Raw genomic sequence first — 27,368 nt, 5'->3', positions numbered from 1 at the left:
ATGCCATTATATAACCAGGAGGTCACGAAATATAAGAAATTGAGGAGGATGGGGTAGCAAAATGCTACACTACAAAAACTGAAGGAGGAACCACTGAACCAAGCGAGATCTGGGGCGAGATCCCCAGATCCTGCTAGCTGAAGACAGAGTCAGAAGAGCAACCAGCTTCCAGAACAGCAAAATCCTCCGCCATCTCTCCCCACTACCCTCCCTGTCTGCTCTGTACTAGAAAAAGTGAGCATAGGCAAACTCTATGTTTTGTGAAGCAGCAAGACACCACTGAGGCAGCTATGGATGTGAAATGCAGGACGTCAGATGAACAGAGGAGACCCCATAGACATCATATATCTAGATTTCCAAAAAAGCGGAAAAAAAAAACTGGGACCAACTTGATGGAAAAATAAGTGTCCAGACAACAAAGGTAAAAAACAGAATTTATTGACTAAAATATGTTAGCTTTGGGAAATGTATATAGCAGATGTCTTTGTATTGTTGTTCAAAAGAAAAGGAAATGCATTTCTGGTTTTATTTCTACAGTGTTGAAGCACTTGCTGACTCTTGTTGTGACTGGTGGGGATCCCCCAAGCACCGCCAGCAGAGGACCTCCTCTAGAGACGGCCAGAACTCCCCTCCACCAAGCGCAGCAGTCGCTGGCAGCATCAATGAGCCACTGAGGTGCCAGCATCTGTGACTCAGGGACGCTACTGCTGCCTGCCAAGCTTGGCAAATGGGACCCCCGGCCAACTGCAAAGGAAGTCCTCAGCTGACTGCTTTACATTAGAGGCTCTGGTAGAAACCTGTTTACAAAGTATATATTCTTCCCAGTTAATATTTCCAAATTGATAAAGTGTCTTCGCTTATTTGTAAATGGGTCTCTACCAGAGCCTTTAATTCAGTAGCATAATTAAATAAAATAACTATTTCTGAAGTTTATAGGGACAGGTGGGGACGGAGGGGATTTCTCGTGGGGACAGGTGGGGACGGAGGGATTCCTCATGGGGATGGAGGGATTCCTCGCGGGGACGGGTGGAGAAGGGTGTGATTTTGGTGGGGATTTCTGTCCCCGCACAACTCTCTAGTTGACAATTCTGCACTGATCAATTGGTGCAGCTACATTACCATGTGCTAACTGATTAGCACAGGATTACTATGCAAAAAGTCCTTACTGCCTACAAAATAGGTGTTAGTATTTTTCTTTTAATGGCTGTGTGCTAATGGTTGCTGCAGTAAAAACGGCCTTAGTGCTTGAGAAAAACCCGTATAAGGGCACTTATTAATGCAAAATTTAAATAAACATTCATGTGAAGTGTGGTTTGCACAAGTGTACTACATCAAAATGTGCAGTATTATGTGAAGTGACTTTGCAAAGTAACACTTCACCCCAAAAATAGTTAAAGAAAATAACTGCACTATGCCATTTTTGCACGTTTCCAGGTCTTTTGCACTAATTTTTTTTTTTTTTTCATGAATTTCACTTTTGCAAAGTGCCCCTTTGGGGCCCTTCTAAAGAGCATTAAGTCTTTAACATGATTTTTGTGTGGTAGTGAAGAAACACTACCACACAAACATACTAAAGTGTTAGTGAATTTTCAAATATTTTATGGGAGGGGGTGGCTGTAGAATGGATGTGGACACAGTAGCTAGCTAGCACATTGTTCTCCTGCATTAACTCTATCAAGGTACCATGTGCTAATGACACTATTATCACATGATTTGCAAAATAAAATTACTTCCTTTAATGCCTACAAAAATGTTCACAAGTTAATACCTGCTTCTCTGAAATGTGACCAGTGACCAGTATAAGCTCCTGAAGACGCCTGGTGGCAAAACACGGACTCGAGTCGATCTGGATGAGAAGATTTCTATGTGTGTATGAAGTGGATACTATTTACCATTAAGAGAACAACTGCATGTATGCAAATGGAGTGATTTATGAACTTTTTTGTGTATGATAACTCTAAGTCCAAGCATATTTTATGGTGTTTTTTGCTATTTATAGTATCTAGATGGTGAAAACAATTTTTTTTTTTTTTTTGCAAATCATTTTTATTAAAGTCACCCAAGGGAACACACTGGATACAGAAGAAACATATGCGCAAAAGGCGCAAAAACAAGAACATAACAAGAGCAGCTAAAAATTTTGGATTAATTATTTTAACATTTATATGAACTTGGGTGGCTCTGGGTGTATATGAGAAATTATTGTGTGAGATGTGTAAGAATTATATATGAATTGTTAAATAAAATATTTAATTGGTATGATCATATTTATGATATAGTGAATAATTTAGGGCTCCTTTTACAAAGCTGCGATAGTGGCTTTAGCGCGCGCTTAGCGTGTGCCGACTTGCCATGCATGCTAGATACTAACACCAGCATTGAGCTGGTGTTAGTTCTAGCCACGTAGCGTGGGTTTAGCGCTCACTAAAATGCTGCATGCGCTAGAAATGCTATCGCAGCTTAGTAAAAGGAGCCCTTAGTGTATCTAGCTCTTTTGTGTAATTGAAATGTATCTAGGAGATACAAACAGCTAAATTTTGCATCAAAATTTCCATGGGCTGCCAAAGCAAGAAATATTTTTGAGCCCTTTAATTTTTGCAGGTTACCAGTGTGTTAAGGGAATTTTTCCCTGGTAGCACTTGAGAAAATAAATCACATGTCTTAAGTGGTAGTAAGTTTTTCTGAGGAAACAGGCCTGCAAACCCTTTTCCTTTTTTTAAAAAAAATTATTATTCTGCATGATTTTGTATTGGAGAAGCTTAATAGAGCCCCTCCCCCTCCCTTTTTACGAAGCCACAGCCGTGTTAGGCTTATCGCCGGCCACGTCAGTATTAGCTCTGATGGTCACAGGAACTCTATGAGCGTCGGAGCTAATACTGCTGCAGCCGACGATAAAAAAGCCTAAAGTGGCTTTGTAAAAGGGGGAAGGTAAAATGTTAAAAAGTGTCATATAGATTTGCAGTTAACACACAGGAAATCACACATTAAGCTTTAACTGTAAATTTAATACACTTTAGCAAAAAAAAAAAAAAAAATCTCCTTTATATTTATTATCTTCTCTCATTCTTTTTTTTTTTTTTTTATAAAAGTTTTTATTTTGAATTTAAAAATGAAAAAAACAAGTAAGAAACTTTGAGTCCATATCAATGAGGAGTAAGACAGAAAATTATATGATATGAAAAAAGAAAATAAGGAATCATGTTGTAGCACTTTTTCTTCTCCTGGACCATCTCTTACTGCCTTCTGCCCCTTACTACCCAAACTTGGTCTGCTTTATATTTCATGTTTACAAAAAAAAAAAAATTAGCAGTTTAAACTGTTAGCTCTTGGCTTCCAGCACGTACTATACCACTAGGTGTCACACTTGCTTAGATATTGCATGAAGCACATTCACATTCTTTTCCTCAAAGTTCTGAGATTGTGTTATCAGAGCATGTAGCACAGTTAAGAAGTATAAGAAAATCATGCATGCGTTGAGCAGCTCTGCTTTTTTTGCACGTTGTCCTATTTTTCAGCCCTTACTGACTTATAGAAATGAGGCCCCACAGTCCGTCTGTCTCTCTGCAGATGGCCCTGCATCCGTCCACGTTCTCTCTTGGCTACCTCTGGTTTCCAGGCTCTTTAGATTCTTTTCAACTCCATGGTAATCTCCATATCTTCCTGAGATCATATAAGTGTTCAGGAGTTGAATCCTTCACCAGACACACTTTTACTGTTCCTAGCAGTGTCGGACCTAGAGTATGTGACACCCGGGGCCAATACATTTTTAATTTCCCTTCCCCCCTATAAAAATATTTATTTATTTTTTTATATCCTGTCCTCCCCAGAGAGCTCAGAACAGGTTACAATTTAACATTTACCGTTTTACAATATAACATTACATAGGGTTACAACCTCTCCAGCCCCACAACAGCACTGTGGTGTAAACAAAATAAACAAAAAATACTAGCTCATGCTTGCTGACTAACACCTGCTCTGGCAGGATGCACATTTCAAATCTGACATACTGAGATCACAAAATAAAATTATTTTTTCTACCTCTTATTGTCTGGTCATTTTATTATCATGTTGGTCCCAGGCTCTGGTTTCTGTTTGTCTTCTGTTAACTCGCTCACCAGGGTCTCCTGCCCATTTGTTGTTTTTTCTCTGTGCTCACCATCTATCTTGCATCTCTGTACCTTTCCTTCCACTGCCATATCCAACATTTCTTTCTCACTGTCTACCATCTTTCTCTCTGCCTTGTGCCCTGGGTCAGACCTCTCTATTCCCCTCCATGCAGCATCTCTCCCTTCCTCACCTCCATTATCATGTGCAACATTTCTTTCTCTCTCCCCATGCATCACTCTCCCTGCCCTCCATTCTATGTCCAGCATTTCTTCTTCTCTCCTCTCCATTCATGTCTCCCTCCCCTCCCCCCGTATGCAGAATTTTTTTCCCTCTCACCTATTTCTACCTCTTTGTTGCATATCTCCCTTCATCTCCTTCACCCCATGCCCAACAATTCTTCCTTTCTCCTCTCTCCCCCCTTGTGCAGCAGTTTCCATCCCTTCCTCCTATACCCCTGTACAGAAGCTTTCAATCCCTCCTTTCCTCCCATCCCCTTGTATATCCGCTTTCCATCCATCCGTCCCTCAATGCAGCAGATTTCCATTCCATCCCTCTCTCCCATCCGTCATGAATAGCACTTCCTGATCTAACTAGCCTCCCCCCCTGTGAGACTTCAACTTTCGATCCTACTAAAGCAGTGGTAGCAGAGACTGGTGGTTGGGCAGAGACAGGCAGTGAACAGGCTGTTCATGGCCTGCCCACCAGGGCTTCCTTCTGCTGCATCATCAGTGATGTCATCAGTGATGCGGCAGAAGAAAGCCCCTTGCAGGGCAGGCCAGGAGCAGCCTGTTCACCACCTGTTTCTGCCTGCTAGCCTCCACCACCGCTGCAGCTGTTTTAGGGGACCTGGACAAGATCCGGACATGCCAGGAGACTGAAGGACTCACTAAATTTTTTTTTAAGTGAATTGATTTGAATCAGTTTACCAAAGTGAATCATTGAATTGGGCAGCACTACTTCCTCATGCCTCAGTGAAGTTCCCGGACCATGACGCCAACACCGACCACAGGAGCACCCCCTTATGATCTGTACTCGGGATGGACTCCCCTCCCCCCCCCGATAAGTCAGTGGTTCCTTGTTAATGACCCTTTTACAAAGCCGCAGTAGCAAGTATTGGTGCAGCAAATGCAATTAAGCCCATTCAATTTCTATGGGCTTTGTGGCATTTGCCACACTGGACGATTTTGAGCCAATCAGGGCCTTAGTTACCTCTCGCTACATCCCAAGATGCATTAGGAGGGGGAAAGACCCTTCATTCTGAGCACGCAGCCCTATGGGACACCGATGAAAGCGCACAGGATATTGGCGTGCCGACAATTGCGCGCCGACTCCTGCGCACAGGACTAAAGCATGCCACTGGTTCCGCTGCTTTTACGCCTTACTGTTAGCATTCTAAGGGGAGGTGGGGGAAGACCCCCCTCCCAGTACACTTATAACTGCTCTAGCTCCCATGGGGGGTTGGGAGGGGGAATCCCCCAGTACACTGAAAACTTCTGTTCTCTCGCTGTTCGGAAGTTTTAAGTGTAATGGGGGAGTTCCCACACACACACACACCCAATGGGAACACACACACCCCTCAGAACGCTAAAGGTAAGGTGTAAAAACGACAGAACTGGCAGCGTGCTTTTGTCCTGTGTACAGGTGTCGGCTCATGAATAACCAACGCGCTTTTGACATGCCGCTGGCCATATAGGCAGGAGGGAGTGGGATTCACTCCTGATGATTTGTCATCCGACATGGGGGTGTCAGGGGATGTCGGGGAGGTCCAGGAACATTGGGGGATGTGGGGGGATATTGGGAGGTTGGGGGATGTGGAGGGGATTTGGGGGGATCTGGGGATGTCAGTGGGTGGCCAAGGATGTTGGTTGATGTCAGGGGTCCAGGGATGTTGGGGGAATGTTGGGGGGAGGGTTCAGCAGCTCATTTTTTATTTGGTTAGTTTGGATGTGTACTGGAGAGGATAAGTGTCTGTGAGGGAGGGAAGGAGAGAGGAATCTCCTGGCAGGGGGAATCCCCATCAGCTGAGCCAGCAGGAATTCCCAAAACCAGATTAGGTGATGGGGATTCCCTGCTGCGATCAGACAAGGTAGTTAGGTTCATCTGCAAAACTTGTTTTTGTGCATTTTTCATGTGGACGTTTTTGTTTTTGAAAATGGCCAAAAAAGATAGACATACTAAGAACCAAAATGTCTACGTAGGTCATTTTCAAAAATAAGATAAATGTCTAGCTGTTTTGAAAATGGATATTTTCTCTACTGGATTTCTGGACATTTTTTTCAAAACATCCAAATTAGACTTAAATGTCCTATCGAAAATGCCCCTCCTAGCCATCATTAGCCTAAAATTCAAATTATGAACAGTCATCTTTGCAGATTCCTTGTCATATAGGACTAAATTCTATATATTGCAAGGCTGAGAGTGCATGTCCAGGCAGTAACCTTAGCCTTCCTCTATACATGCAGAATTGTGTTAAGGCATAAACTATAATTTCAACTTTAAAACTCCACAAAAGAAGAGACAGTATGAACAAGCATTGACAATGGGGGAGAGATAAAATATAACAAAATAGGAAAAATCTCTTCCTCAAGGGGAGAATCGGAAAAAATACAACAACGTGAAGGCGACCAATGATGCTAAAGTACTTTAATTCTTCAAATAAAAGACTCAACAAAAACATGTTTCAGCATAATGGCCTGCATCAGGAGTCTTGTTATTATGAAGTATCAAATTTATATCTCAGTTGTTGTTCACAATTATGATTCACAAGTAGAAATCATATTCACTCCCAGGAGGGGGGGCCTTGGGTGTCTGAGCCAATCAGAGCCTTTGACTCCTCCCTGTGTATCCCAGGATGTGCCAGGCAGAGGGCCTAAGGCCCAGATTGGCTCAGACACTTAAGGCCCCTCCCAGGGGGTATCTGAGCCCCTGGGAGGGGCCTTAGCTTCTTCACATAAAGAAACAAGGTGTTAGGGGGCATCTTTTGGCAGAAGAGAGTGGCCATCCATCTTGCCAATTTTTTGCAAAGTACAGGGAATGGTGAAGGGGGATCATGGCATGGGGTGGTTGGTTCTACGAGGGCTGCCAATTTTTTTTCAACGGGGCTGTAGAAGGGGAGGTGATTCATGGCATTGGGGGATTGCGGTGGCAGGAGGGAGTGGGCATCCATCCTGCCTCTAGTTTTATTAAGGGGGTCGTTGGGGGGGCAGCTCAACTTTTTTTTTATGGGGAAGATATTGTGAATGTGTTACACATACTCACAACATCTGTGCCCATAGAAAAAAAAATGAAAAAACATGGCAGACCTGTCATAATATCCAAAACACAACATAAGAACTGCCATCTCCGGATCAGACCTTTGGTCCATCAAGTCCAGCGATCCGCACAAGCGGTGGCCCAGCCACCAGGTGTACATCTGGCGTATTTTTAGTCACCCATATCCCTTTATGCCTCTCATAAGGAGATGTGCATCTAGTTTGCTTTTAAATCCTAGAACGGTTGATTCCGCAACAACCTCCTCATGGAGGCATTCCAGGTATCCACCACTTGTTGCATGAAGCAGAACTTCCTGATATTTGTCCTGGACTTGTTCCCCCTTAGCTTCAGTCCATATCCCCTTGTCCGTGTCACATTGGACATTGTAAATAATTTTTTTTCTGCTCTATTTTGTCGATTCCTTTCAGTATTTTGAAAGTCTCAATCATATCCCCTCGCAGTCTCCTTTTCTCAAGGGAGAACAATCCCAGTCTCTTAAGTCATTCCTCGTATTCCAAGTTCTCCATTCCCTTTATTAGCTTCGTTGCTCGTCTCTGCACCCTCTCCAGCAGTTTTATATCCTTCTCCAGCAGTTTTATATCCAATGTTGGACACAGTATTCCAAGTGTGGTCTGACCATTGCCCTATAAAGCGGCATTATAACTTTCTCTGATCATGCCTAACATTCTATTTGCTTTCTTTGCCGCTGTCGCGCATTATGCCGACGGCTTCAGAGCCCTATCTATCAGTACACCCAGGTGCTTTTCTTGTTCGCACTTACCCAAAGTTGCACCTGACATTCTATACTCGTGTTCCTTGTTCTTTCTGCCTAAATGCATTACCTTGCACTTTTCCACATTAAACCTCATCTGCCATTTCTCCGCCCATTTCTCTGACTCTGTTACTCTGGAGTTCCTCGCCCTCGCTATCCTTCTGCAATCTGATTGCCTGGCATAGCTTTGTGTCGTCTGCAAACTTGATGATCTCACTGGATGTTGCTTCTTCTAGGTTATTGATGAAAATATTAAATAATATTGGGCCCAAGTGCCGAGTCCTGGGGTACACCATTAGTCACTGTCTCCCAGTCTGAGAACTTCCCATTTATGCCCACTCTCTGCTTTCTGTTCTCCAGCCATTTCCCTATCCATCTTAGTATATCTCCCTCTATTCCATGGCTTTGTAGTTTTCTGAGAAGTCTCTCATGTGGAACCTTGTCGAACGCTTTCTGGAAGTCCAAGTATATTATGTCCATCGGTTCTCCACTATCAATTTCTTTGTTCAGGGTCACAAAAAATTAAAGTAAATTCTTCAAACATGATTTCCCTTTCCTGAAGCCATGTTGACTGTCTCTCATCAGGTCATGTGTATCCAAGTGCCGGACTATCCTTAATCAGTGCCTCAACCATCTTTCCAGGGACAGACTTAAGACTCACAATTGGTAACAAACTTTTTTTCACTTGGTGAGAATATGCCAGAATGTAAGACTCAAATAAATACTAGAAAAAGTATCTTAGACAATAATAATGGGACATCAGAACGGGCAAAGCTCACTACTAAGAGCAAGATTTAGTCCCGGCAAGATCTCATAGGTGACAAGTACCAGACTCAAGGTCTAAATAAGACCTGCCCCATACATCATTATGTCCAATATTTTAAATTTATTAATGCAAAAATCCATAAACCACTGGCATAAAATCAAACCAGTTGAAAAAAAGAATTCATAACGTTTTAACCTCCCAGTATCAAAAATTTATGAAAAATTCATCAAAAGTCTTTATGAGAAACATTAAAGTGTAATGTGCTGATGTTAAAATGTCATTGAAAAACTATAACCATTAAGGAGAAGTACTTAGCTGAATACCATCAAGACTGATTAATTATATGGCACTAATCAATGCAGAATAAGGACTTGAAATGACATATACGTCATAAGAGGTTCTATGCACCGAAGCTTTTGCCTTTGTTTGATACTTCTACCTCCTAGTTTATGCATTACTTGGGAAAGTTCTCATGAATTGGGTGGCTGTGCTAACAGCTTGAGCAGGATGTCATTTATATGAGTGATGATGTGTATATGAATCGGTTACATTGGTTTATATTAAAATATTTCAAGAAACATTTTTATTATCCAAGAAAAATCCCTTTTTTTTTCATACAACAATTACCGGCAGGGATATTTTGGTTTTTTCAGTTCGGTATTAGCGATCACTTATGGCTTTGCAATGTTAGGCAATCGATTGTATGGCTCATTTTAATATTAATGACCTCATTTTAATAGTAATGAGGTCATTTGCATGCTAGAGTCGGAGAATGTACAAACACACAGAAAGCCGTATTGTACATCGGGTCGGCAAATTCAGTCATTTAAACCATAGTATTTTGAAATCCTAAAACTTCCTGGAGCATATCTACCCCTTCCAAAATACTTAACAAAATAAACCATACATTTAGGAGATCATTTTATATTGGGGTTCTATAAGGAAATACCTTTTTACAGAAAGGGTGGTAGATGCGTGCAATAGTCTCAGTAGAGGGGGCGGAGACAAAGAGTGTGTCTGAATTTAAGAAAGTGTGGAACAGACACATAGGATCTGAGTTAGCGGATTCTGTGGAGGGGCAGACTGGATGGTCCATTTGGCCTTTATCTGCCGTCATGTTTCTGTGATTGTAATTCCTAGTTAAAGTGCTTATGAAAGATCTTATGTTAAGGTGGCCATGGCAGAGGAGGAAGTTCTTACTCTGCAAAGAACAGGGATAGGATCGGTGGAGGGTGCTGGTGGAGAAAGGCGAAGCTGGCTGACTAGGGCAGGGATATGGACTGGCAACTGACAGGCTTACTGGAGAGAGTTGAATGGATTGCTAGATTGGGAGAACTACTTGAGGTGGGGGCTAGGAGCCAGTGGAATAGTAAGGGAGGGGCAGAGGGAGTGGACTGCCCCGGGTGCCTTGTCAGTGGGGATGCCAGCACTTCTCCGCCCCACCACACTAAACCATGCCTATGCACAATGGCATAATATACTAGCACGAGAAACATACCCTGCATCTTTGTATCCTGCAGTTTTTTTCCTGGTTTTCCATAATATATTAGCACCTAACATTATTACACCTGTTGAGTATGATTCTATAAAAGGCACCTTAGTTTGATTGACACATAGTAAGGCGCAGATTATGCAAAGTGCGTTCCGATTTTAGGCAGCTGTAGGTGTCCTACAGCTGTCTAATCAGCCAATCGGGACATATGTTTTTAAGGAGCCTGGGCCAATCAGGTCTGCCCAACCCCACCCATACCCACTAAGCCTAAGGCCTGATTGGCCTAGGCTCCTAAAAAAACGTGTATCCCGATTGGCCAATCAGGCTTTAGGCTTATCAGGGATGGGCCGGAAAGGGGCGGGCCCGCCTCATTTCGACGAGATGGGCCTGCTGGACGGATGGTAGCAAGACCTGTCCGGCCGGCCAACAATTAAAGATTAGTGAGGGTCTAAGTGCTAATCAGTGTTTTAATTTAGAGCATTTTTCTGATTTAACCCCCCCCCCCCCCTTTTACAAAACTGTAGTGCACTTTTTAGCACCGGCTGCAGCGGTAACAGCTCCGACACTCATAGGAATTCTATGAATGTTGAAGCTGTTACCGCCGCAGCCAGCGCTAAAAAACGCACTACAGTTTTGTAAAAGGGGGAGTTAATCTTTGAAAGGAGAGAATAAAGGAAAAAAAAGAAAGAAAATAATCAAACAAAATAGTGAATTATTTCATATCCATTGTGGACATGATGCAATATAAGAACATAAGAACATAAGAAATGCCTTCTCCGGATCAGACCTAGGTCCATCTAGTCCGGCGATCCGCACACGCGGAGGCCCATTTAGGTACTCCTTTATGGAGACCCGGTTTTCCCGTATCCTCAATATGATTAGCAAGAAGGTATGCATCCAACTTGCGTTTGAAACCCAGAACAGTAGTCTCCATCACAACCTCTTCCGGGAGAGCATTCCAAGTGCCCACCACTCGTTGTACGAAACAGAACTTTCCGACATTAGTCCTGAATCTGCTGCCGCTCAGTTTCAGGCTCTGACCTCTTGTCCGTGTCACATCTGAAAATGTTAGTAATGCTGGTTCCTGATCTATTTTGTCAAATCCTTTTAATATTTTAAAAGTCTCTATCATATCTCCTCGCAGTCTTCTCTTCTCGAGGGTGAACAGTCCCAGTTTCTTGAGGCGTTCTCTGTAGCTCAAATTCTCCATACCTTTGACTAGTTTCGTGGCTCGCCTCTGCACCCTCTCCAGTAGAGTTATATCCTTCTTAAGGTATGGAGACCAGTGTTGGACACAGTTTTCTAAGTGTGGTCTAACCATAGCTCTATAAAGTGGCATTATAACTTCTTCTGATCTACTCGTGATCCCCTTCTTAATCATACCCAACATCCTGTTTGCTTTTTTCGCCGCCACCGCACATTGAGCCGAAGGTTTAAGGGTTCTATCAATCATTACCCCCAGATCCTTTTCTTGTTCGCATTTGGTTAAACTCACCCCCAACATTCTATATTCATGTTCTTTGTTTTTCTTTCCCAAATGCATCACCTTGCATTTGTCTAAGTTAAAATTCATCTGCCACTTTTTCGCCCACGTCTCCAGCTGGTTGAGATCCTTCTGCAGTTTCTCGCAGTCTCTTAGAGTGCCAACCGCCCGACATAATTTTGTATCATCTGCAAACTTGATTATATTGCATGTTGTTTCCTCTTCCAGGTCATTTATAAAAATATTGAACAAGATAGGCCCAAGAACCGAGCCCTGAGGCACGCCGCTAGTCACTTTCTCCCAGTCCGAAAATTTCCCATTTATGCACACCCTCTGTATTCTGTTTTCTAACCATGTGCTGATCCATCTGTGCACTTCTCCTCCTATTCCATGGCTTTGTAATTTAGTCATGAGCCTTGCATGTGAGACCTTGTCAAATGCCTTCTGGAAAGCCAAGTAAATTATGTCCACTGGATCCCCCCTATCCATTGGTTTGCTCACCTTGTCAAAGAATTGTAGTAAATTTGTCAAACATGACTTCCCTTTCCTGAAGCCGTGTTGACTATCTCTTATCAGGTTGTGATCCTCCAAGTGTTGTACGATGGTATCTTTAATTAGTGCTTCAATTATCTTTCCAGGAACTGAGGTGAGACTCACAGGTCTGTAATTTCCTGGTTCCCCTCTTGTTCCTTTTTTGAAAATTGGGATGACATTTGCTATCTTCCAGTCATCTGGTATTTGCCCGGTTTTTATTGACATGTTAGCCAAGGATTGTAATAGTTCCCCAATTTCTACCTTAAGTTCCTCTCGGGTGAATTCCATCCGGTCCAGGGGACGTATACCATGTCCAACTCCACATTTACTGTTGTTAGGCTTTCCTCAATGTCGCCGGTGAATATAATCCCTGTGTCTGGCATTGTTGTTGTGTCCTCGTTCGTGAAGACAGAAGCAAAGAATGAATTTAGCCTATCGGCTACCTGTTTGTCTTCTTTAATTGTCCCTTTTCTTCCTTGGTTGTTGAGAGGGCTCACTGCTTCTCTTGCTGGTTTCTTTCCCTTCACATATCTAAAGAAGGGTTTGAAGTTTTTTGCTTCCTGGGCTATCTTTTCTTCATAGACTTTTTTTGCTTCTCTTACCACTTTATGACATTTTTTCTGGTCGGTTTTGTGACAGTTCCAGGCCTCCGTCATTTTTTCCCGTTTCCATTTTTTAAACGAGTTCCTCTTTTCCCTCACTGCATCCTTCACCTCTTTGGATAACCAAGCAGATTCATCTTTTTTCTTTTTTCGCCTTCCTTTGGTTATCCTTGGTATGTAAAGATTCTGTGCTTCTGTAATGGTTTTTTTCAGCAGAGACCATGCTTGATCTACTGTCTGGATTTCTGTTTTTCCCTTCTTCAGCCGTTTTCTAACCATGGTTCTCATACTGTCGTAATTTCCTTTTTTGAAATTAAAGGTTGTGGCTTTAGTCCTGATTGGTTTCCCCTTACCGATGCAAATGGTAAAATTGATCATATTGTGATCGCTTGTCCCCAACGGGGCTGTTACCTCTACATCTGCTGTCCTTCTAGTAATGCCATTTATAACCAAGTCCAGGATTGCGCTACCTCTAGTCGGTTCTCCTACCATTTGCTCAAGGAAGCAATCTCCTATCAGTTCGAGGAATTTTGTCTCTCTGACGCAGGTTGACATTCCCAGTTTCCAGTTTATCCCCGGAAAGTTGAAGTCCCCCATGATCGTCACATTTCCTGATTTACATCCATGGTTAATTTCTTCCATCATTGCTATGTCGATTTGCTCAGACTGTTCCGGGGGTCGATAATACAGGCCAATTTTTGTGTCTGCTTCTTTTTGTCACAAAAATTGGCCTCTATTATCGACCCCTGGGACAGTCTGAGCAAATCGACATAGCAATGATGGAAGAAATTAACCATGGATGTAAATCAGGAAATGTGACGATATAATATGGGATTGCTTATAATATGGTGAAGGGCTGGATCCTGGTGTTGGTTTGTTTGTTTTTTGCTATTACATATTATAGACTGATATAATATGAATTTTCTTATAATGTGGTCCAAATATCTGGGAGTTACTGTATTTGGGAGTCCATTGGTATAGTGAGGGTAGGAGGCATCTGGGGCTGTGGCATCTCCCGTGCCCTCCTTTCCCCTTTCCCACCCCCCACACCACACATGCGCCCTCCCTTCCCCCCAGTACCTCTTTAAATATTCACCAGCAAGAGCAACTTCTCCGACTTGCTGCTCGCACAGCGTTAGCTTTCCCTCTGACGTTACTTCCTGGCCCCATGACCAGGAAGTGATTTCAGAGGAGAGCCAGGCCGACGTGAGCAACAGGCTGGAGATGTTGCTTGCACTGGCAAATCATAGCAAAATTATTTCATTTTAAAGAAGCGGTGCCAACGGCTCACCGAGACCAGCAGCAGTATCGGGAGCCCCTCTCCAGCAGGGCATCTGGTCACAGTTACACCCCTCCCCCGATCCAGCAGGGGAGAATACTTTAAATATATATTTTTTATTTCTCTTGATACTTATTTTTTATCTCTATTTTTTATTTATTTTACTTATTTATTTTTAATTCTATCTTTAAATTTATTTATTCATTACTTGGTGGACTATTCATTTCTATCTCTATCTCTATCTCTGTCTTTATATTTTATCTTTATTTTTCATAAATTGTCTCTTCAGGTACTTTAGTTAGATTGTGAGCCTTTGGGACAGTTAGAGAATTTCCAAGTACCTATCTTATTTATTGTATCTTTTAATGCATTCAGTTTTGTAAACCGCTTAGAAACCTCACGGTTATTAGCGGTATGTAAGAATTAAATTAAATTATTCTGTGGACCGGCATCGATCCATGGACTGGTGGTTGAAGAACACTGGGCTAAGTCGTGGACCACCCCTGCCCATCTCTACCCAATCTCCACCCCAGACCCCACCCCCATAATAGTACCAATTACACCTTGCGCGTCCCGTGCCTCATCTGGAAGCCTTCCCTCTGATGTTGCAACGTCGGAGAGAAGGCTTCTGGTTCAGGTGCAGGATGCCCGTAGGAGCCACTGCCCATGGCTTTGTGCACTGAATTAGTAAGGAAGAGGGAGCTGGCTCGAAGATAACGCCGCATCAATCACACTGTGGCCAGGTGGTTGAAGAACACTGTTTTAGGCCTGATGCACCTACTGGCCCTGTGGACCAGCAGGAAATTTCTATGGACCGGCACTGGTCCATGGATCGGTGGCTGAAGAACACCGCCCTAGCGCACCTTCGTAAAAGGAGTACTGGATACTATTAATATGTCTTTTAAAAGGATTAAGTTTGTTTTAAAATGTTCAAGTGTTTGTCTGCTTATGAGTTTTGATTTTAGTTTGTATATAATATTAGTATCTTGTTTTATAATGCTTATGTATCTTATTGTAAATCGCTTAGTAAATTATAGATAAGCGATTCATCAAATGAATAAATAAACATAAATAAACATAAACATAATCTTTCTAGCCCACTATAATGGAGGAGTTACTAAACATTTTACATATTATTACAAAGGAAATATTTATCAGAATAAACCTGAACTAAAGCATTTTTAGTGCTGCATTTACTTTAACTCCTAATAAAGATCAGCATTCATTTTTCAACCTCCTTATCCTTACTTTGTTCCTGTTTACTTAAAAATTGTTGCAAGTGCAAAGGGTCCCAAAATATAAATTCTTGTTCTTGCAATTTAATAATGCACTTGCAGGGATACTTTAAGAAAAATACAGCCTTCAAAACTAATACCTGAGATTTTAACTTAAGAAATTATTTTCTTCGATATTGTGTTATTCTAGCAACATCAGGAAATATTGATACGAGATCAACACAAAATTTCATAGTTCTATTCTTAAAACATAATCTCATTATCAAGTTTTTATCCAATTCAGTTAAACAAGTGATCAAGAGAGTAGACCTAGTTAATATAGTATCTTGGGAATCCTCCCAAAAATTTGTTAAATCAAACTCTGTAGATACTAATAGGTCAGACCCCTGATCAGTTGTTACCTTCTTTTTCTGAGGTATATAATAACAATTCAAAATTTGTAAAGACTCTGCATTTGTTAATCCTAATATTTCTTTAAGATATTTTCTAAGCAAAATTTCAGCTGACATTAAATGGGTCTTAGGAAAATTAACAAAGCGGAGATTTTTGATCGAGCTATATTTTCCATTTGTTCAAATTTTGAATAGATAACACATGAATCTTTAATGCAGACACAGAAACTTATTGCAGTGTAGAAACCTGTGACTCCATTGTCATTATTCTGTTATCCAATAACATTAAATTAGAATCAATTTTTACAAAAACACAGAGGTACAGAAAGCCCCCCTCCCATACCCCACCTCCCCAATGCCCACCTCCCCCATCCCTCAGCCCCTCCCCCTGCATCCTAGGAAATGACCCACATCAGAAAGAACTCCAACAGTCCAGATAAGCCACCGTCTGCCATCTAGTGGCACCCCTCTTGCGCTGGCGCTCCCAATTGGCCATCTGGGACATAGAAGCCTGCCACTGCTGGATCGTAGGTCGCACCTCACCCACTTATGTTTGCCATATAAGCTTTTTGGTAAGCACCAGAGCGATCAGGACAAAGCGTCGCGAGGGCTCGGCAATGCCAGCCTCAACTAGGGGTCCTGTGACACCAAGCAGATTGTCTTTTTGCCTGATGACATTGTTCATTTGTACTGTTGTTTTTTCCTTTTTGTAGTGCTCCTGGCTTGATTGCTGTATATTTCTCTTATGCTTTGTTCCTTTAATAAACATATATTCAAAAAAAAAAAAAGAATCAACATTCTCAAATTTTTTAACAGCTTCTGATAAGAAATCTGAGGATTGTTTAATTGCTGATCTTAATAATCCCTCCATCCTCATATTTGATCTTAATAATCCCTCCATCCTCATATATACTCGCCATAAATCCTTCAGAGTAATGTCCTTAGGTTCTTCAGTTGGACTCTGATCACCACTACTACCATCCAATACAGAAATAACTTTAGGCAATAATGTAAATTGTAATTATGAGGCCCTGGGCAATTTTGGAGATCCATCTGAAGCAGCTATAGGTTCCAAATTAGGTCCCATAGCACTGGAAATTGGTGGAGTTCTGTCGAGGGGACTCAACAATGCCTCTGATGTAGATACTGAGTCCTGAGTCACAGAAACTGGTGGTAATGAAATCAGATGGTGGTCCATAGGATCATAGTTCTTACCCGAGCTCAAAAAATTTCCCACAGTCCTCATGACTCCTCATGGCTCCAAGGGGCTAAGCATGCCCCTTAGAGCACGCCCCTTGGCCGCACCCTGTGGCTGCACGCAGCATCTCTTTTCAGCTGGAGGAGACGGACCCCGATGATGTCACCGTCTGTCTCCTAAAGTGCCTGCCTGAACACGGTACCAGTTGCAGGCAGGAGATACAGACAAAACTAGTATTTTTATGCATGGCTGAATATCTGAAGTTATTCAACATGATGCATTATTTTATCATACTGCAAAATAAAAATATATACATTTGGTTTGGTTTGTTCTGCAGAAACCTCTGCTTGTGAAAAAGTGTTACTGGCTCTCAATTTTGCACTGCAGTAATGTAGAGCAAATGCAACATTGTAGACTAGTTTTTAATAAAAGTGAGCAGGAATGTGATGAGCTCTCACAAAGGAAGAGTTAGTTTAGAATAGGAGAGTCCGAAAATACAACATTTGAAATATAGACTCTCTCAATCCATACACGTCCTTCTGGTTTCTCTTTTTAGAATTCAATTTAAATGCGCTTGTATTTCTTTTAAAATTCTACATGGTATCTTTAATCTTTATTTTGGAGGTGTCCAACAATCTAAATTCTCCCTTCCTTCTAAAAAAGGGATTAAAGGAGTCAAGATCTTCAGTCAATCTTTGGCCTTTAAACTCTCTCAACTCTGGAATGATCTCCCCTTTTTTTAAGGAGTTCCAGTTCATTTCAATTTTTCTGTAAATCTTTAAAAACTATTCTATTTGCCAAACATTTTGAAAATTAATTCTTTTGAAATTTTGCTATTATCTTCCCTGTTTATTATCATTCCCTGTGTATTTAATTGCTGTAAACTGAGTCGAGCTTTCTCAGAATGATGACTCGGTATACAAAGTTAAGCTTTAGTTTAGTTTAGTTCTTCAGTTTATGTTTACTAGGTTTATGTTGTTGCAGTGGCGTACCAAGGGGGGGGCGGGAGGGGCGGTCCGCCCCGGGTGCCAGCCCTGAAGGGGTGCTCCCGGCCTTGCCGTTCAGTCCCCCCACACCCCCGAAGGACCGCTCGCCCCCCTGACCTTCCTGCACCACCTGTGAAGCAGCAAGCAGCAGGATCGCGAGGTTAGCTATCCCTAAGCTGCTTGGGCGCTGCTTCCTGCGCCGCAGTCCCGCCCCTCCTCTGATGTCAGAGGAGGGGCGGGAACGCGGCGCAGGAAGCAGCGCAGGGATAGCTGACGTCGCGATCCTGCAGCGGCTGCTTCATAGGTGGTGCAGGAAGGTCAGTGGGGCGAGCGGTCCTTCGGGGGGGGTGGTGGTGGTGGGGACTGAACGGCAAGGCCGGGAGCATAGGTAGTGCTGCTTCATAGGTGGTGCGGGGAGGCCAGGGGGGCGAGCGGTCCTTCGGGGTGGTGCGGGTGGGCAGGCAGGCAGGCATTCAAGGGGGAGGGGGGTGACAGGCAGGCAGGCCTTCAAGGGGGGAGACAGGCCTTCGGGGGGGGGGTGCAGACCTTCAAGGGGGAGGGACAGGCCTTCAAGGGGGGGCAGGCAGGCCTTCAAGGGGGGACAGGTCTACAAGGGGGGACAGGCCTACAAGGGGGTGGGCAGGCCTACAAGGAAGTAGGACAGGCCTTCAGGGGGGGTGCAGGCCTTCAGGGGGGGTGCAGGACTTCGGGGGGGGGGGTGCAGGCCTTCAAGGGGAGGACAGGCCTTCAAGGGGAGACAGGCCTTCAAGGGGGGGACAGGCAGGCAGGCCTTCAAGGGGGGGGACAGGCCTACAAGGGGGGGGACAGGCCTTCAAGGGGGTGGGCAGGCCTACAAGGGGGTGGGACAGGCCTTCAGGGGGGGTGCAGGCCTTCAGGGGGGGTGCAGGACTTCGGGGGGGACAGGCCTTCAAGGGGGGGACAGGCCTACAAGGGGGGACAGGCCTACAAGGGGGTGGGCAGGCCTCCAAGGGGGTGGGACAGGCCTTCAGGGGGGGTGCAGGCCTTCAGGGGGGTGCAGGACTTCGGGGGGGTGCAGGCCTTCAAGGGGGGGGACAGGCCTTCAAGGGGGGACAGGCAGGCAGGCCTTCAAGGGGGGGGACAGGCCTTCAAGGGGGTGGACAGGCCTTCAAGGGGGTGGGACAGGCCTTCAAGGGGGGACAGGCCTTCAGGGGGGTGCAGGCCTTCGGGGGGTGCAGACCTTCAAGGGGGGGGACAGGCCTTCAAGGGGGGACAGGCCTTCAGGGGGGGACAGGCCTTCGGGGGGTGCAGACCTTCAAGGGGGGGGACAGGCCTTCAAGGGGGGGACAGGCAGGCAGGTCTTCAAGGTGGGGGGACAGGCCTACAAGGGGGAGGGACAGGTCTTCAAGGGGGTGGGCAGGCCTACAAGGGGGTGGGACAGGCCTTCAGGGGGTTGCAGGCCTTCAGGGGTGGTGCAGGACTTCGGGGGGGACAGGCCTTCAAGGGGGGGACAGGCCTACAAGGGGGGAGACAGGCCTACAAGGGGGTGGGACAGGCCTTCAAGGGGGGGACAGGCCTTCAGGGGGGTGCAGACCTTCAAGGGGGGGACAGGCCTTCAAGGGGGGGACAGGCAGGCAGGTCTTCAAGGTGGGGGGACAGGCCTACAAGGGGGAGGGACAGGCCTTCAAGGGGGGGGACAGGCCTACAAGGGGGTGGGACATGCCTTCAAGGGGGGTGCAGGCCTTCAAGGGGGGACAGGCAGACCTTTAAGGGGGGACAGGCCTTTGGGGGGGACCCTGGTTTAGACGTACACAGAGGGAAGGGGGTGTTCAAAGAGACGTGCATATGCCAAACTTTGGGGGGGGGATGAAGAAATAATGGGTCTGAAAATAGAGGAGAGGGAGAGAAATGATGGACCATGGGATTTAGGGAGGGAAGAAACTGAAAGGGAGAGAAATTGGACATAAGGGATGGTGTGGAGGAGGGATAGAGATACTGGATAGGAGGGTAATTGGGAAAAGAAAGGGAGAGATGGTGGACTCTGGGGTGGTGGGGAAGGAGGGAGAGATGCCGGATGAAAGGGTAGTTAAGAAAAGGTGGATCTGTGGAGGGAGATGAAAAAAAGGAAAGATACCAGACTTCCTGAGGAGGGAAGGGAAATGGAAAGGGAGGACAGAGTTGGCAGATGAATGGTTAGCACGCAGAAAGAAGAAAGAAGGAGACCCTGGCAAGCAAGTTATCAGAAGAAAACCAGAGCCTTGGACCAACAAGATTTGAAATATAACCAGACAACAAAAGGTAGAAAAATTAATTTTATTTTCTGTTTTGTGATTATAATATGTCAGATTTGAAATGTATATCCTGACAGAGCTGGTGTTGGACTGCAAACGTGAGCTAGGATTTAACAGAGAGAGGAAAAGTCCTTTTTGTTTCTTTATTTTATTTACACCACAGCGCCAGTGTGGTTAGGAGAAGCCAAAGGGGGTGAAAAAGCTATAAAACCCACCAGGAGTTTTGAAAAAAATCACCCAACTGGGCAGGAAAATCGAATTGAAAAACCAATTCAATAGGCTGAATCGAATCGAAATTTTTTTTCCTGAATCTGGCAGCATTAGTTTGCGCTACTGTCTTAGACTTTAGGACCTGGGATTGGGGAGAGATGGCATCCTCAGTACTTTATAATGCAAGTGAAACGAGGATTTGGTCAGACCTTTGAAGGGTCTGCAGAAAAAAAATATTGTATAGGCCGGGGACATGAAACAGCAGGAAATGGGAACTTTTCTTCCTTCTATTTTTGTGAATGGAAAGGCTGAGGATGTCAGAGAGTTCAGTTAAAATATGTGCTTTATAAGAAAATATAATAATGTGTTTTATAAAGTTTATATCATAGCTGGCCTACCCAGTGAGGTGTTTCTAGTGGTGGTGGTGGCAGCGTGTCAATGTGTTGAGAGGAAGAGGTGGTCTGGGAAATTCTGCTGAGCAAACTCCGGGCCCATTTCCACCCCCCAGTTAGTCCACTCCACTCAACTGGTTCACACACTGAGTGGGTCATTGGGTGTTGTGTTGGGATCTCTTCCAGTGGTTTATCAGTATCTCCTTCTGGTCCAAGGAAGGAAACTTTGTTATCCTTAGCATTGACCTACAGAATATGTTTGTAACAGCGCTGCTTGTGTGACATTAGGCTATGTAGTGATCGAAAGAAAAAAACAGACCTTTGCACATTTTTGCACTATATGGTGGGTGTATGAGGAGATTCACATTTCCTGCACAGCTAAGTCCATGTGAAGTTACCTTGTGCTGTATTTGACATCTAGCAAGGTCTCTGTTTGAAAGGAAAGATCTAAACTTAAAAATGAAGTGGCCAGAAGTTATGGTAAAAGCAGATAGTGTAGCTGGTTTTAAGAAAGATTTGGACAAATTCCTGGAGGAAAAGTCCATAATCTGTTATTAAGACATGGGGGAAGTGTCTGCTTGCCCTGGATCGTTAGCATGGAATGTTGCTACTCTTTGGGTTTTGACCAGGTATTAGTGTCCTGGATTGGCTACCATGAGAATGGGCTACTGGGCATGATGGACCATTGGTCTGACCCAGTTAGGCTATTCTTATGTTATGTTCTCATCTGTAGGGGCCTTTGTTTTCACTTCTTATTTTAATGTATTTTTTTTCTGGGAACTTATCAGTGTTTTTTATAATGGGAACAAAAATGGAAGAGAATTAATGTGTGTGGGATGAGGGGGTAACTAATTTCTTCAGCTAAATAATTCAATCCACTTCAAACAGACATAGGAGAACTCACGCACCTTTCACACACCCTCCAACCAAAAACGTCAAAAGAAAAAAACTGTTCGACAACCTCCTAGCCATTCGAGCTGCAACACTCGACCCCCAACTCTACAACCTATTGACCTCGACCACAAACTACAAAACCTTCAAAAAGAAATAAAAACCCTTCTATTCAAAAAACACATAAAACCGAACTAACACAATCAGAACTGTCCCAAGCATCACCTGCAACTACTCCATATGTACTTCTGATGTCATGACAATTCAGACATAATTTAGGTTATGTTATGTTTGGAATATAAGAAAATTTTCACTGCCTGTTTCTATTCTGACCATTTATTCCGTTTCATGGTCATTACAAAAAATATTTTTTTACATGGGGGGGGTGTCAAAAAATGATGGGCCCCGGGTGCCACATACCCTAGGTACGCCACTGTGTTGTTGCTGTCTATTAGCTAAATTTTCTACGAGTTAAGAACATAAGAACATAAGCAGTGCCTCTGCCGGGTCAGACCACAGGTCCATCCTGCCCAGCAGTCCGCTCCCGCGGTGGCCCAAAAACAGGTCAAGACTTGTCTGAATCATCAGAAGGGGCTCCCTTGCCACCTTGGTTTCTCATTTAAGTCCTGCCTTCCTATCGAAGTCCTAGCCCTCCGGTCTTGCACATGCACGACCAGGTTGGTTTATACTCATTACCTGGTTAACTTCCTATACTTGTGTTACATCCCAGCTCCTCCCTCAGTATCCCACATCCCTTTATCCCTCAGGAATCCATCCAATCCCTGTTTAAATCCTTGTACTGTACTCTGCCTGATCACTTCCTCCGGTAGCGCATTCCAAGTGTCCACGACCCTTTGGGTGAAAAAAAACTTCCTTGCATTTGTTTTGAACCTGTCTCCCTTCAGTTTCTCAGAATGCCCCCTCGTATTTGCTGTCCCCTTCAGTCTGAAGAATCTGTCCCTATCCACCCTCTCTATGCCTCTCATGATCTTGAAGGTCTCTATCATATCATTAAGTACAGTAAAACCTTTGCGAGCATAATTTGTTCCGAAAACGTGCTTGTAATCCAAAACACTCGTATATCAAAGCAGATTTCCCCATAAGAAATAATGGAAACTCCACAACCCCAAAAACTTTAATACAAAATACTGTATGTACTCGTATCGCAAGATCTTGCTTGTTTAGAACAGTCACTACACTCCTGCAGTGTCAGAGAGAGAGAGAGAGAAAACCATTGGCGCAATTGTGATGATGTGATGTGTGTACACTGTACTGTATGTACTTGTATTGCAAGACCTTGCTTGTATATCAAGTTAAAATGTAATAAAATGTTTAAACACTTGCATTCAAAGTCACTTGCAATCCAAGGTTTTGCTGTAAATGCTTTTCAGAGTAAAGCTATACAGGTACTCAGAATTTTTTCTGTCCTTTATTTTACTATTATTTATTATTTTAGGTTTGACTGAAGGGGATGGCATTCTAAATTAAAATCACACATTCAAGGAGAAAGCCCTCAGCCTAATAGTTTAGTATAAAATAAGCTACAGACTTATTTGTGCAGTAGTTCTCAATCTAACTAGCAGGGGTTTCTCTTTCTTTCACTAATTTGATGACAAGATATTTGGATCCCACACTTCATTGAATTTTTTTCACATCAACATTCAGAATACCAGGCAAAATTACATTGCCTTTACTCCCACTTTGAAATGCTTTGTTTTAATTAAACAGATGGATTCACCAGGTCTGCATCAGCTCTAGGTCAGCTGTTAGGTACCTGCTGAGACTCAAAGCCAGCCCTCCCACCCACCAGGGGGGAGGGGGGGATACCTGCTGTAGCTGGGCTAATCCACGAGAAGGACCTAGCTCATGCCCAGTCAACACTGCCCCAGGATCTGCATCTTGCTAACTGAAGCAAGCACCCAGCTGACCCGGCCCTTAGAGCCAATCCTTATACTGAAGTTAGAGATCTGTCTTGATTAGTGGGTGAACAATCCAGTGCTCTGTGAATTCTGCTTCACAGTGATAGGAAAGGCTGACAATTCAGAGTACTTAATTGTAGCCGATAATCCCGTTACTTTAAAGAAAATACCAAGCACACTTCTGGGGAAATCATCAAAGAAAAGTATAAGTGCTCCGTTAAAAGCAAATTATTCATATGCATAACTATAAATTCTGAAAGGTAAGACCAAAGCTGCCTTTTTCACAGGTTATGTCAAGTACATTGAACAAAAGTGAAAATCCTTAAAACCAAACAGTCTGAACATTATCCCCTTAGACATAAAATGGGAAGAAGCCCTGAAGACACCTGCTCTTTGGTATGCAAAGTATAGGCTTCTTTTTAACAGTCTGATTAACATTTGTATATATCAAGCACACAGCTTTGCAGATTATAGTTTAGCATAAACCTGGGAACATTACCCATGACCAAGGAGACTCCGTGGGGTCCTCAATAAGTCTGCTATCTTGTGGCTTGTCTTCAGCTAACTTCACTTCGTGGATTTCATCCATCCCTCAGGCAGAAACCCGTAGTCCCAATGTGCTAAAATCTGACTAGATTTTTTTTAATCATAATCCAATATTCCACTTGCAGGGAATAGATTTCCCTTGTACAATGAAGATCCTGGGAAAATGTACTTGCAGTGATCATGTATGGTTGCTAATTTTACCTGCGTCATTTCTTGGAATGGCAGCCAAGCAGAAACATGAGCTATATAAGCCAGATCACTCTTTCCTTACAACTGACTCCTCGGTGACAATGTGCCATCCAGCAGCATGTCTTCGGAATCTGTGCCCAAAATACTCATGTCACGGGAACAGAAACTTGTTTCCCCATAGCTTAAAGGGCCTGACTTACCAAATAATTTCAACAATAATGGGATACACATGCAAAGTGTAATTGGTGCAACAAGATGTCTCATTATGTGGGGAGGATACTTTTGTATAGGTAATCTAGATGGCGAAACACATGCAAAGCTTTTTATAAAATACATTTTTCTCTGCCCTGAAAATATGCATAGCAAAAACAGCACCAACTTTTATCTATACATGTTAGTGTTGGTTAGAATGCTAGGTATACATGGAACTGTCAACAAAAACATTAGTTCTACATATACAGTATGCTGAATTTACACTGATATCTAATGTGGCCATGTGAAGCCAAAAATATTTGTCATTTGTCCCTTCAGAGGAAGGCATAGCTGGTGGATGACTCAGCGGTTTAGGTAGGGTTGCCAGATTTCCTCTTTAAAAACAAGAGGACACCTGGCCCCACCCCATTCTGCCCCCAGCCCCGCCCCACCTTCAGCCCCAGCTCCACACAAACTGCATGTCTCCTTCCCCGAGCTCAGAGCTGTGTCTGGATATCCTCTGTGCATGCGTAGACATCTACACAAAGATGTCACCTGCGTGTGCGCATACATGTGATATCATCACGTCAACATCCGTGCATGCACAGAGAACATCCAACATGGCCCCTCTGGGCACCTGGACAGTTCCTGGACATCTGGTAACCCTATGTTTGGAGAGGCTAAAGTGGATGGGGCTAAGTGAGATTATAGGGTGGGGCTATGGTCAGGATGTGGGGCAGAGTGGAACAGAAAAATCCTTGGAGCTGGGGGGGGGTAACACCTACGTTAGCAGTAAAAGGATAGTAGAACACTTTTGAACAGTGGAAAAAAAGAGTTGGAGGGGGCTCTGGCACCCGTCCTCCTCTCCTCCCCCTGCTCCTTTCCACCCCCCCCCCACTACCACACGCGCGTGCCCCCCTCCCTTCCCCGTATCTCTTTAATGTTCCTGACACAAGCAGCAACCCCAACCTGCTGCTCGCACTGGCATCGGCTCTTCCTCCTCCATCACTTCCTGGGCCTGTGCCTAGAAAGTGAAATCAGAGGAAGAGCAAATGCTAGCGTGAGCAGCAGGTCGGCATTGCTGCTCCCGCAGGGAACGTTAAAGAGGTAAAGGGGGAGGGGGGTGTGCACACAGCAGGAGGGGGTGAGGAAGGAGTGGATGGGGTAGGGGTAGAGAAGAGGGTGGGGGAGGGGCACTCTCACCCTTGCTACGCCACGGCCTCTGTAATATGCACACTGAATACACTCCAGGAATTATGTGCCAAAAATTAATATAGTGCACCCAAATAACACAACATATTAATCAGAACAATATTTCAAGTATTCAGGAAACATATACAAGCTCTAGGCCAGCCGAGGGAGAGAAGCTCTAGGCCAGCCGAGGGAGATTGCAGGCAAGCACGTGGCGAGTGGAGCGTGACTGCTTGCAGGATAGAGGAGAGAAGCGGGCTGGAGTAGAAGCAAGGGCACAGAGAGGTGGAAGCAGTGGGAGAGAGGATCGTAGTCAGTAAGGCAGAGGAGCGGAGGTGACCGGGTCAGAGGAGCGGAGGGACCCGGACAGTGAGACAGAGGAGCGGAGGGGACCCGGACAGTGAGACAGAGGAGCGGAGGGGACCCGGACAGTGAGACAGAGGAGCGGAGGGGACCCGGACAGTGAGACAAAGGAGCGGAGGTGACCGGGACAGAGAGGCAGAGGAGCGGAGGTGAACAGGACAGAGAGGCAGAGGAGCGGAGGTGAACGGGACAGAGAGGCAGAGGACTGCATAAAGGGCAGAGAACTGCTTTAAAGGCAGAGGACTGCATTAAGGGGAGCAGAGGAACCACAGCAGATTCAGGACACGGAGAGGGGAAGAGGCGGGTTGTAACTCCGCCCACCTCCCGACATCACAGCCGATCTCGCCCATAAAAGGGGGCGAGCCAATGGCGCGCAGCCGTTCGGCGCGCGGCAAAGGCGCTCGCCTTAGCGAGAACGCCTTTGCGAAGGAGCCTTGAGAAGGAACCAGGTGCCCAGGCAGCCCAGCAGCAAATTCTAACTTCTTAAAAAAAAAAAAGCCACAGGCACTTCTCTCTACTCATTCTCTTTTCTCTCTCCACTCTTTCAGCTAGCTGCGCGCCAGGAAACACCCATACACACCGTGGGACATAGGAACAAGAGAACAGCAATGGAGGCGGTAGGAACCCAGCAGTGCTACCCAGTATACTGCATCGAGTGTCACATGTATGACTACCTCCCCTCTGGGAGACAGGCATACATATGCAGTCGATGCCCGGAACTGGAGAGCCTGAAGAAGGAGGTCGGGAGACTGCAGGTTAGAGTCCAGGAGCTGGAGGGACTCTGCACCATAGAGGGACAGTGCTGGTCAATTGAAGACACCACCAGAGAAAACCACATCACAGAACAAGTTAGAGAGCTGGAGAAATTCATCGAGGAGGCCTGCAGGATGGTGGAGGCACAGGACCACTAGCACATCAGGAGAGAACCAGACGCCATAGGAGGAGGACCTTGCAGAGAATCTGGACAGGCAGATGAGACGGAGACCCAAAAGAGCCAAGAGGAAGGACTAGCAGACTGCGCCACTGACACAGACCTGAGAGCAGAGAGACAGTTGAGGAAGGGGAAATCTGCTATTGTAGTGGGAGACTCAATCCTGAGAGAAGTGG

At 44.6% G+C, this 27,368-nt stretch overlaps 1 protein-coding gene across 2 annotated transcripts in view; it reads right to left on the bottom strand.

The window, feature by feature from the left end:
* The window catches only part of LPIN1 (lipin 1), a 225,662-nt gene extending 201,170 nt beyond the window's left edge, over positions 1-24,492 (bottom strand). For both annotated transcript variants that reach the window (XM_033937853.1, XM_033937854.1), the window contains exon 1: positions 24,280-24,492. In XM_033937853.1, coding sequence (XP_033793744.1) covers positions 24,280-24,369 — 90 coding nt within the window. In that variant the 5' untranslated portion in view covers positions 24,370-24,492. The remainder of the gene's footprint in view (positions 1-24,279) is intronic.
* Between the last annotated feature and the right edge of the window lie 2,876 nt (positions 24,493-27,368).

The sequence above is a fragment of the Geotrypetes seraphini genome, chromosome 3 (genome assembly GCF_902459505.1).
Source record: "Geotrypetes seraphini chromosome 3, aGeoSer1.1, whole genome shotgun sequence".
NCBI lineage: Eukaryota > Metazoa > Chordata > Amphibia > Gymnophiona > Dermophiidae > Geotrypetes > Geotrypetes seraphini.
The sequence above is the reverse complement of the archived record's forward strand: the minus strand, read 5'-3'. Positions and strand labels throughout refer to the sequence as shown.